Source organism: Haemorhous mexicanus, chromosome 3, assembly GCF_027477595.1.
Source record: "Haemorhous mexicanus isolate bHaeMex1 chromosome 3, bHaeMex1.pri, whole genome shotgun sequence".
NCBI classification, from domain to species: Eukaryota; Metazoa; Chordata; class Aves; order Passeriformes; family Fringillidae; genus Haemorhous; species Haemorhous mexicanus.
The window spans coordinates 12,760,898-12,773,221 of record NC_082343.1 but is presented as its reverse complement, the minus strand read 5'-3'; the positions used below and the strand labels follow the sequence as shown (position 1 = coordinate 12,773,221).

Below are 12,324 nucleotides of genomic sequence, written 5' to 3'. Positions count from 1 at the left end.
AGCTCTTTGAACCTGCTCTCCATTGTGTTGGTGCTTGTGGGATGAGATTTTCTGCCCAGCTCATGGGTGTATTTATTCACCTTTGCTTGGGGTATGACTATGCACACAAATTAGAGTGAAGCAAGAGTGGGTGGGGATTTACAGCATGTTAACTGCTCCCTGGAAACTGCCTGCTGTGTGCGTGCTGTGACCCTGTTTTCATTGAGGAATACATGGCTTCTGCTGGCTGCCAAGTACAGCCCTGTCTGTGGGCTCTTACTGGGGCTTACCTGACAAACTCCAAGTCCATGCCCTCACTAGCCCCATGGCAACCTGCACAAGCCCAGAACAAGCAAATTCAATGGCAAGCAGGTTTTATGACAGCAGTACCCAATGTGCCTTCTGATAAAAACACCCTGAGGGACAGGACAACTGTCTGTGTAAATATCTGCTTCAGTTCTGCCTACAGCCCACAGATGTTGTCAAGCAACAAAGCATGGTAAAAACTGCTTGGGACCTTCTCAGTTTTCAACCGGTGTTTTGACAAAGTTTCATCTGTATCTTCTTTCACAGAGAATAGCTGAAAGAGGGGAAAAAATAAGGTATTTTAGATGCCAAAAATGAAATAATTTTAATTTTAAAATTAAAATGTTAAAAACAGAGCTTTTTTTACTACAGCTTGTGATCTCGTGTTTTCCCCGAGCCCTTTCCAAACACTACAAATTTGACGGATTGGGCACAGTAAGAAATTAGAAGGTTTGCCTTGCTGCTGTGCGGTAGTCTGGATGAGGAATATCACAGGTTTTACCTCTAATGCTGTTTATTTTAAGCAGTTTCGAGTGCTGACAAAAGATGTTCTAAAAATGCTGTCAGTATTAGAGCCATGGAAATGCATTTTCAGGCACTTAAAGATGAGGGTGACAAACCTGTTACTGGCCCCACCCTCAGCAGTTAAGACTAAGCCCTGGCAGAGAGGTGAGGATGCCACAACATATCAGACAGGTTGGTTTCTATAATCCTCAAAGACACAAATAGAACATACATTAATTGCATGAGCATTTCTCTCTTGTGGCTACACCCTGTCTAGTTTTGTGAACCTCTGAACCAACAGCCCTGTACCTCTTAGTAGCTACTCTTACTTTCAAATGTCTCCAGCCTGGTAGAGACCCAAGCTGTGGCTTCTGAAGCTGAGGACAGCTTTGTGAGGGCTGCCACTGCCTCTGAACTAATTTCTATCTTCAGCGTGCATGACAGTCTTGTCAAAATGCACAAACACTGTGTTATTATTTAAAAAAAAATAAGTCATGATCTAGAAACAGACCAAAAAGACCCAAACATGTAAAACAAGCTTCTTTCTTTTTTCTGGTTTTTTGGGGTTGGTTTTTTTTTTTTTTTTAACAGTGTTTTGAAGTAGTTAAACAGTCTAACAGAAAGGCATGACTGCTCTTCTTTTTTTTTTCTTGGCTCTATACTTGACCACCTCCATATGGACAAGACATTTAAGTTCTCCAGCACTCCAAATGTTCTCATTATTCAAATCAGTGTAACAAGGCTTACCTGTTTACTAGTGGTTTTCAAACAGGCAGGAAAAACAAAATAGCAATAGAAGCACCAGTTTTATTACAGTCCTTTGAGCAGCAGCATGTGTCAATTTGTGACAACATGGAATCTTCAGAAACACACAATGGACAAGGTACTGTACATAATTTCTCAATATTGTCCTCTTCCTACAGTTCTTTCACAGTTGATGAATTCTGACCAAAAAAAAGTTGAATGCAAACATTCTGAAGCTGTCCTAATAGAAAGTTCCTAAGCAAGTCTGTAATATAATGACATATATAGCAATGTCTGCTGTCCAAAATACCTGTTGGCACTTTTGAGCATCAGTGTTTCTGGTTGTTTCTACCTTTGCCAGCCTTAACCAGTTAAAAGTCATGAATTTTCAAAAGCCATTAATTTTATTAGAAAAAACACTAACAAGACTGTGCTTCCCAATTTGGTGTCACACATGGCCTATTTTATAGGGATGAGACTCTGGTTATCTTTGGGAGGGTACACCCAAAACCAATCAGGTTTGCAGCCTCTGAAGAATCTCAGACTGAGATTGCCAAATACCCCAGTGGCATTGATCAGCTCTGGCCACTCATCTCTGTGATCTGCTGATCACAGTGCATGTCACAGCCCCACCTTGTATGTTTCCTGATGCTTCAGGAGTGACTCACGCATCCTTTCGACTTTCTCTGAAAGGAGATTCTGTCGCTTTCCTGTGCCTGGGGAGTTTCACAAAGCCCACTTACCTAATTTCTAGTGAAGACCTGGAAATGACTTCACCTCATAGCCCAGTATCACACTAATTCTTACTGGCTTCAGAAAGAGCTGGATTTATTTCCTTGGATCTGATTACAAATTCACTCAAGTCAATAGAAAATCTCCCCCTGGAGTCAATGCCTCTTGAGTATTTTAGTGAACTAATAGTTCATTCTCCAAACAGATCGGGATCCGATGTAAATTAAAGAGCAAAAGTAGAAAAATACATATCACATGAGTTTCCTAATGTAGGCTTACATACTTTGTGCATGTAGAATTTTGTGACCAAAACATTTTTTCTTTTTGCTATACAGTAGAGCCAGTAATGTGCTCGTAGCATTTAAATTATAATTTGTCTGAGCTGTAATTATGCTTTAGTAAGAGAAAACCACAATGAGCCTACACTGCACTGCCTAATCAGCAGTTAGCTATTTGATAAGAGGAGGTATCTCCAACAGTTGATAAAATTATCCTGTTTATAACCAATATGCAAGGCCTTACCTGTAGAGCTGTGTGCTGAGGAAAGTTAATATAGAATAGCCATCGAATAAGGTCAAGTATTTCAGCACAAAGAGGTACAAGCACCACAAAAGGTACAAAAATGACTGCCTCCCAACTCCCTCAGACACCAAGGTACCTGCGTAATAAACTTCAACACTCAGGCCCTTGTACCTGTTTGGTCTCATGTCTGCTCCAGTGGCTTTGGTTCTATTGAGAAGCTGCCCTCAAAATAACCTGGAAAGAGGTAAGATGAACTCGCTGTGAATGGTCCCTCATTTCTATTGCCTTGATGGTGAGTGACTCCTCTTCAAAATGTAGACCAAATCTCCTTCAAAAATACTGAGCAACATTTAAACAATCATTTCTTCACATCCGGAAATCTGGCAAGACCACAGGTAGCAAGGTCCTTATTACCCCCTGCAAACTGGAGCCAAATTAAATGTTATACTACAAAAAGTTACCCCTGTGTTTGTAGCAGAGTTATCAAAGTACTTTCTACAGTTGCTAACTCACATTTTGCTACATGTCACAACATAACAGTGCCAAAACACACTGTGAGAGGCTCTAGTCCACACAAATACCCCAAGACCATTCAGCCCCTAGATTCTAAAGGCTGTAGCTATTTTCTGATTAAAAAAATGCCTATGTGGTATTTGAAGGTGCTTGTAGAAAGAAGCAGGGCAACTTTCAATCATAGTCACTCCAAGATTTCAAAACTGCTTGGATTTGTAAAATTAGGCACAGAACAAGGATCAGGAGAAGAAAGAGGACTAGCTGTACCCAGCCTGTTCTGTTCTTCAACATTTACGTATTTAAAAAAAACAAATAAAGAAAATAAAGGCAAAAGCCTATCATAAAGTTTATTGGTCCTTTTTATCAAGGCTTACGTAGGTCAGCTTGACAATTCCATAATGAGAAGACAGCTCTTCTCATCTTGACAAAAACAGTACTTTAACATGGAATAAGAGGTTAATAGTAAGGCAGGCATTTCTGAGCTTATTGATCCTCCTCATCTTTCTGGAAAATGCCATCACTTGATGAAAGCCATACAAGAAGTCCATATCTGAGACTTTAGTCTTGCCAAGTTTTCATATTGCTAGGCCAAGCTTTCCTTTTGAGTCTTTGACAAGTGTATCAGAAGAATTTACTTATCAATCAGACACCACGCAAAACCACAAAAAGAATCAAGACAAATTCTGCAAAACTCTGATTCGGGCTGTACCAGGAGCAAATCCAAAGAGCACTCCTTTAACTTGAGACAGCACAGGGCACTGGAGATGAAAACAACACACAAAACCAGGTACAACACAAACACAGCTGCTCACAGAGACAGAAACACTAAGATAGCACCCCGGCAGTTTCACTTCAGTCACACAGAGTTTTCAAACAAGTTTCACTGACTCTGCACATGCAAAAGCAGAAACATATTTTTATTGTACAGTGAACTGGTAGGAGGAAGCTTCAAGTCTTTAGGCAGGATGTCATTCTGGTTTTATCCTGTACTAAAATAACTTGTTTTTCTAGGGTGCTAATGTATCTTTTAGAAAGATCTATGCATATCTTTTAACCGAATAAATAAACTCAAGGCTCATAAGGCATTTCCAGTGTACCATACCCATCTTTTGTCTTCCATTTTGACATTGCTTTAACTTTGGAAAGCCATCTTAAAGCCTGCAGCCAGCTTTCCCGTGCTTCCTCCCCGGCAACCTGGCAGGGCTCTGGCACTACCTCCCATTTTGTAGGTTCCCAGAAAGCTGCGCTGCTCAGAGACAAAGCACTCAGGACTGCCCTGTTCCCGAGCGAGGAAATGAGTATACTGCAGTATCAGGAGCGAATCTCCAGAACAACCCTGAGGTAGAGACATCTACTATGTATTCCAGAAAGGAACCAAAACCGAAAATAAAAACTAAACGCACGATCAGTGAAGAGCCTTACGAAAGTGTTTATTTTATATAGATAAACGTTTTGCTTTTTAATTTACTGAGGAATTATCAGAATTTATGTCAAGCACGGAATATTTCACACGGCCCCCCGGATATGAACAAAGCTCAGTATAAAGTGCGAGTATTCCCCGCTTGCTCTCAGCTCGCCGAGAGGGGAGTGGAAACACCCCCCGCCTGTCCCGAGGGAAGATCCCTGGCCACCAGGCCAGGGCAGAGACCTGGCGACCGCCCCGAGGCTCCGAAGGTCAGCGGCGGGCGCGGGAAGCCCCGAGCCGGGAGGGACGCAGGCTCCGCTCCCCTGCCCGTGTGTCACAGGGCAAACACGCTCGGGAGCTCCCAGCGATGAGTAACACTTTCCCCTCGGCGGCGGGGGCCGCTGTCCCCCTGCTTCCCGCCACGGCCCCGGCCCGCCACGGCCCCTCCGCCCAGGCGGGGCGGTTTCACAGCCCGGGTAAGAAGCGGGCACGGCCGCGCCTCGGGCCGTCCCTCGCAGCGCCGCTCCCCCATCCCTTCCGCAGCAGAGGCGCTGTTGAGACCGGGAGCGGGTCCCGCCCTGCCCCATTCAGTTTCGCCCAGGTGCGGCGGGAGGAGGGGGCGGCGGTGGTTTAAGAGCGCGCCCGCCGGGCCCGGGGGAGGAGCCGCTGCCGCCGCTCCCCCCGCGCGTCCCAGGTGTAACCGGAGCCGGGAGGGCGCGGCGCAGCCAGCAGCACCTGCGGAACCTGTCGGGCGGCTCACAGCGCTCCGTCGCCGCTGCCGCGCACGCACTGCTCCAGCTCTGCCCGCGTCCCCGAGCACCTTCCCCGGCCTCTCCGCCGCCCTCCCCAGCCATGAAGCCGCTCTGCGGAGCTGCGCTGCTGCTGCTCTGCCTTGCCGCCACTGCCCGGAGCTGTAAGTGCCCACACCCGTCCGTCCGCTCCCCGCCCCGGGACCCCCTCCCGGCCCCGCTCTCCGTAGGGCCGCTCCGCTGGGCGCCCTGTGCCACCGAACGGCGACACCGTTCCCCCTTAGCGGGCAGTAGCGCCCGGTCCCGATAGCGCCCCTTTGTCCGAGACCCGAGGGGAGCCCCGGCGCTCGGGAAGGGAGCGAGCGAGGGAGGGAGGGAGGGCGGGCGGGTGGCCATGGGGACGTGGGGGCTGCGGGCACGCCACGCCCGGCCGGCCAGGGGCGGCTTTGTCCTCCGGTCGGGTGGCGGTGCCCGCTCACGGCCGCGCTTCCCTTGCAGCGTGTGTGTGCGAGAAGAACAAGCGTGTCACCGACTGCAAGACGGACATCAGCGGCCGATGCCTCTGCCAAGCCATCGGCTCCGGAGTCACCGTGGACTGCTCCACCCGTGAGTAAAAGGGCACGGCCGGGTGGGTGGCACGGAAACGAGCCCGCAGAGCGCCGGGGTATATGTGGGAATGACCTCTGGGTTCCCAGCAAACAATGGAGGCAAGGAAGGAGTTCTTCCTGGTCTTCCAGGTCAACTGGTGTTGGAAGAGGAGCGTTCAGGGTTTCTCTGCTCGTACTGATGTAGGCTCACGCCTCCTCCTCAGTATTTGTTCTCCCGTGACAAGAATTTCTTGAACATGAACGTTTAGCTTCCTTACAAGGGCATATCCTCACTTTTCCTATAAATCTAGAGGGGACAGAGCCTTGTGACAAGACCTCGCTCTGGGCTCAAGCTCAGCTGTGAGAAATTGAAACTGTAAATCCTGAGGCTGGACTTGTCCTTTGCCTTGAGAGGCTGACATAGCCCAGCTGTATTGATTTTATGCACCACCTACACATTAGACATCTGCTCTTCCGTGTAATGGCTTCGAATCTGGTTGCTGCTGAGGTAACCTGGTGTTTGTACGGACTCAGAGCTCTGTTTTGGACATGCGTGCTCTGCTGCTGCATAACGCGGCTTTCTGGTTATTTTTAGTGACTTCAAAATGCCTGCTGATGAAAGCAGAAGTGACGGGCTCCAAGTCGGGCCGTCGTGAGAAACCAAAAGATGCATTTGAAGATACTGATGGTCTCTATGATCCCGAGTGTGAAAACAGTGGTGCTTTCAAGGCGAAGCAGTGCAATGGAACCACCTGTTGGTGTGTGAATACAGCTGGAGTTAGGAGAACTGACAAACACGATGCGGACTTGAAGTGCAATCAATTAGTCAGAACGATGTAAGTCTTTCAACAGGGTGTGCTGTGACGTGAAAACATTCCTGTGTGAGGCTCTGCCTTGTGTGAATGATGCACTGGGGATGAATGAAGATGGAGCAATCAAGACATGGTTACTTGGCTCTCCGTTTTCCTCAGAAACACGGAGATACTGAGCGAGTTTGGAAGAAACTTTGCGTGCCGTGGTTTTGTCTCATTGTTCTGTTTTTTTTTAGCCTGGGGTTAGATATTTTTGTTGTGTTTTATATGCATGTACTTCAAGAATATTCATTGTACTTCAGGTGGATCATCATTGAAATGAAACATGCTGAGAGAAATGCTCCTCTGAACGCTGAATCTTTAGAGAAGTAAGTGATGATAGTAATATGCTATGGTAGTGTATGCACGTCCTAGTAGATATCTTGTGTATTTCTAAACAGTTGCTAAAAGCACTGACAGACCTGTGAACTCACTTGTAAGACATTTTAGAAGCAAGCTGCAGATTCTTCATAGAATTGCTTTAATTTGTGTTGGAAACAAATTAACTGCTAAAGAGATTCCCTTCCATTTAAAATTGATTGCTAGTTTTTTCCCCCCTCAAATCAATATGCTAAAAGAAATGGAAGGTAATGGATGAAACTGTTCAGGAAGTAAACTGGCAAAAATGGCTGAATGGCTACATAGAAGCAGCAGGAGGAAAATGAGAGTTAAGCCTTTTTTTTTTCTTTTCTTTTCATTTTGTTAAAACCCCACTTGTAGCTATTAGATCACCCCCTTTCCAGAAACAAAAGCTGCTGCCCTCTAGCTCTTCTTCTGAACTCTTCAAACTGGTAAAGCTCTTTTGTCTAACACAGGTGCTTATTTTACAGTAAGTGTGTCTTCACTGTTAAGTGTTAATTGAGCTCTAGTATGAAGAGAGTGCACTGGGTTTGGTTGGGGCAGAGTTCATTTTCTTGGCAGCAGTTGGTGTGGTGCTGTGTTTTAGACCAGTGACCAAAATGGTGTTGATTAATTCACCAGTGTTTTAGCTGCTGCCGAACAGCACTTACATACTGCTAAGGCCTTCTCAGACTGACTCTCTGCTGCCCCAGTGAGTAGGATGGGGATGGACAAGAGGCTGGGAGGAGGACAGGCTGACCTGAATTGACTGAACAGATAGCCTATATTGGATAATGCCATGTTCAGCAATAAATCTAGGGGAAAGTCTTTTCCCAAGTAGCCACTGCTCAGAGGTTGGCTGGACGTTGACCTGTCAGTGATGACTGATTGCTTTACATCACTTGAGGTTTTGTATTTCCCCCACCCAGCCCTTTCACTTCCCAGACTGTCTTTATTTTAACTGATGAGGGTTGTTTGGTTTTTTTCCCCCTTTTGCCCTTCTGATTCTTTTCCTGATGCTGCTGGGGGAAGTGAGTGAAAGACTAAGTGAGGGTTTAGATGCTAGCTGAGCTCCACCCACCACAGAGACTGTAGAAGAAAACAATTACACCAGTCTTCTCTACTTGTTAAATGATATATGTGAAAAAATACTGGTTTTACAGCCATGGCTTTCCTGTCCTTGCAGGTTTTTCAGAGATACCATTACCAGTCGTTACCAGCTGGATGGCCGCTACATAACCAATGTTCTGGTAAGGGGCCCAGAAAGTTTAGTAAAGTATCAGAACTTTTGTTCTGAATAACTGCAAAAACTCCTGTTTGATTAGTGGAATACAGCATGAGTTCTAGTAGAAGCTCTCAAAATGGTGAGCAGTTAGCAAATAGCTGTATCTGAACAGAAATGCTGAGAAGTGACACTGCTTTTCTTAGTCTGTAAATAACTTCTTTGCTTCACTAGAAGTGAAGTGGAATTTGAATCCTATTGTAAATAGCTGGGCTTGAGTTCAAGAACCATAAACTTTATCCACGATGCAAGTTCACAAACTGGATCATAATGTTTAGGTGAATATTCAAAAGCTGGATTTAAAGTACCTCGTTCTTAACACCACACTATTTTTTTTCTTTTTCAGTATGAAAACCCTTACATTACCATTGATTTGAAGCAAAATTCCTCAATCAAATCAAGTGGAGATGTGGATATAGCTGATGTGGCCTACTACTTTGAGAAAGATGTAAGTGTGTCATGGGTCAAGTCTACCAGAGGCTGCGTTTGTGTCTTGCAGTGTACTCGGGAGTCTTGGCTGTGTGCTGGCTGAAGCCAGATGAATTATTCCTGTGATGAGATAAATGTGAATGAGCAAGTCTGTCTTTTCCCATCTGCTTTAGGTGAAAGGTCAGTCCATCTTTCATAATAATGCTGGGCTAAACGTCAGCATTGACAACGAGCCGGTGAAGCTTGAGAAGACAGTGGTCTACTACGTTGATGAAATAGCACCAGAGTTTTCCATGAAGTCCCTGACTCCCGGCCTCATTGCTGTTATTGTAGTGGTAGTAGTAGCAATAGTGGCTGCAATTGTTGTCCTGGTAAGTTCTAGCAAAGCTGCCAAGCAGTCTGGTGCTGGTAACAATTTGGGAAGTAACAGCACACGTGTTTGGATTCTGATGGAAAGTCTTCCTTTGTAAATTGGCTTGCTTCTTCAGACCTGGGAGGTGGGAAACTGGTGATGGGCACACTGTCACTGTTTCAGGTTACAGCTGAAGGGTGTCACCCGGAAAACAAGTACTGGGAACAATTCACAGAGGTGAACAAAGTGCTTCCTGGTTTAAAGTAGTTGAGAGTGACAAACAACCTCGTTTGTACCTACCTCACGTTGGAAGGATAGGGAACAGGCAGCTCCAAGTTTGTGCTTTCAAAGTCAAAACCAGATAAAGTTACTTTTATATCAAGACTTATAAAATGTTGCTTCTTTCTGTTACAGGTCCTGACAAGGAGGAGGAAAGGGAAGTACGTGAAAGCTGAGGTAATTAATTTCTGTTCCTGGTGTATGTGTGGGGAAGAGGTTGACCAAAATCCAGAAACTTTAAGTTTGCTGTAGGTTAAAAAGCTCGCTTTGGGTGCATAGATGGGTTCAAGGAGACTGAAAGTATTCAAATTCTGCAGCTAGTTTTCACCTCTATGTAGTTCTGCACTAGTTTCAAAGGCAGCTGGTGATTTGCTTTTCCCAGGGCTGAGGGGGTGGGGTTCGGTTTTCCTGCAAGTTCTATTTTACATATGTATAGCAAAGGGCTGTGCAATCCACAGGAAGTGCTGATAGTCTTGTTCTGTGACAAGACGTTTACTGAGGTATTTGTATGGATCTCACGGTTCCCATTGAGAAGCTGCTTCCCAATTGGATAGCAAATGGTGCTTCACCCAAGTGTGGAGCCTTTTGTGGAGGAATCCAAACAATGTTGTAGTAGCTAAGCAGTATTGTCTGCTTCCTGCATGTGCTCTAAGTAGTGATTTTTTTTCCCCCTTTTATTTTTTTTTTCCCTTTTTATTTATTTTTTCTTTTTTTATTTCCCTCTGGGTTTGTCATGGTTGGTTTTGTTAGTGTTGCATCAAATCCATTTGCTAATGAAAATCTGGGCTGTTAAGTCCCTATGACTCTTAAAGTTTAGAAATAGCACAGATGTTGATCTCTCCTCTGCCTCCTCCCCTCCAGGTGAAGGAAATGAACGAAATGCATAGAGGGCTGAATGCTTAACTGATCAACTGAGGACAAGCCAGATTCAAACAAGAAGACAACAAAGAAGACATTGGAGGCATGAATCTTAACTCTTAATTTCCTCCTGAAAAGGAGGCAATTGTGTTCACTTAATGATTGCTAAAACTCTTAACAGCCAAGACTGGTAACCATTCAACTATTTTTACTATTTGTTGAGAGTTAAATGTCCCATCTTACTCAAGTAAAACTTAACTATTGCTCCCTGATTTTATTTTTTTTATGATGATGAAACGAGTTGACAACTGCTGTTACTAGGGTTTTGGAGCATTCATGCCTAAATGGTTATTTTACCCTTGTGGGAGTTTTATTGAAAGTAATGATTTTGTAGCCATGTCGTAATGAGACTGTCTCCTGTGTAACAGAACACAACGTTTTTATGGCAGTTTGTACATATTTGAAGTTGCTGTAACTTTTTTATGACTTGAATTAATAAAACTTTGAAACAGGCTTCTAATTCTTCCATGGTGAAATGATAATCTGCTAAGTTATCATGCTTATAAATTTGTAGTTTGATTCCTTAAAGCAAGGAACCTCAGCATAGTTGAAAATATTCTAGAACTCCAATTAGCAGTTTTTATTAGCCATCTAGTATCTCAATAGCATGATATTTTTTCTTAATGCTGTGAAAAGTATGCAACAAGAGTGAAATGATAATACACAGATTGTTGTAAAAAAAAATCAGCAGGCTGAGAATGCAGTCATTTCAGGAATTCACAGACTGATCTTTCCAATGCTATGTAGTTATTTAAAATAACCCTCTAACCTAGAACACCTCTGGTGCAGGGCTGGGGGTGGGCAGGTCTGGCATCTGATGGTGGAGCTGGGGGAGAGCAGTTTTTACCCCATTTACTGTGATTTTGTCTGTGGCAAAGCTGCTGCTCAACAAGGAGCTGTTTCTGCTGTTATTGCTGATCTCTGCATAGCTGTGGACCAGACTTCCATAGGCTCTCAGCCTCCCAGGCCATGAGAGCCTGCTTTGGCTGTCAGGAACCTGTGCCATGGATGTTGGCTAGCAATCCCTCCAGCAAATCTGATTTATAAAGGAAATGCTGTAACTCCTGTTGCCAAAGAAATAATGAGATGCAAGATAAGGAACTGAATGACAAACCTTGTTACTAATGTGCGTGTTTTGACCCACCCTGGCTAAAACAGGAAAAGTAGGATAAGCTACTGGGAGGATATTCTGTGTACTGTCCATGAGATGAAATGTGAAGCATGCCCCATCAGTGTGCCTGCTGGATACCACAGGGAACCTGCTGAGCTGTGCTGGTGTCACCTGCACTGTCGCAGCTCACCAGTGTCCCTTCTGCCTTTCAGCAGGGTGGTACCTCACATGCACGCATTGCTGTGGTGGATACTGCCCAAAAACCCTGAAGCAGGGAATTTACTGGAATGTTTTGCAGCCTTTTCAGGCAGCTTTGTCAATGGTAACTTCTGCAGGGCAGGCTCTCCCTCTGCTGATCTGTGCCATTCCCCTTCTCCCCAGGTATGCAGGCAATCTGCTGAGGTGTGATGAATTTTGTACAATTCTGTAAGCTGTTAACCAAATAAAGCCGAGTTTTCAGTAAGGTGGTCTGGTGGTGAGCTGTGTGTGTTACTGTCTTCCCCAATGCTTCTGTCTCCATCTCCTCTACTTCCTTAAATGTCTGCAATATGGTGTCCTCATCATTTCTTTCTTCTTCCCCAATATTCTAATGCCATTGTTCTTTCTCCTCCTCCTCCCCATTTCACACCAGGTTTCTGGCCTGTGGGATGGAAGGAGGTGTTGTGTGCTGTGGCTGGGCTGGGGCTGCTCGTGTGCAGACTTGACTGGACGGGCTGGTCTGT

General features: G+C 45.0%; 1 protein-coding gene across 1 annotated transcript; it reads left to right on the top strand.

Moving 5' to 3' along the window:
- The first annotated feature begins 5,397 nt into the window (after positions 1 to 5,397).
- On the top strand, positions 5,398 to 12,065 carry EPCAM (epithelial cell adhesion molecule). The gene is made up of 9 exons (XM_059840851.1): positions 5,398 to 5,618; positions 5,953 to 6,060; positions 6,637 to 6,877; positions 7,156 to 7,221; positions 8,418 to 8,481; positions 8,860 to 8,961; positions 9,116 to 9,313; positions 9,709 to 9,750; positions 10,435 to 12,065. The coding sequence occupies exons 1-9, from the start codon at positions 5,558 to 5,560 to the stop codon at positions 10,474 to 10,476; spliced, it is 924 nt and encodes a 307-aa protein (XP_059696834.1). The 5' UTR covers positions 5,398 to 5,557; the 3' UTR covers positions 10,477 to 12,065.
- Positions 12,066 to 12,324: the final 259 nt, after the last annotated feature.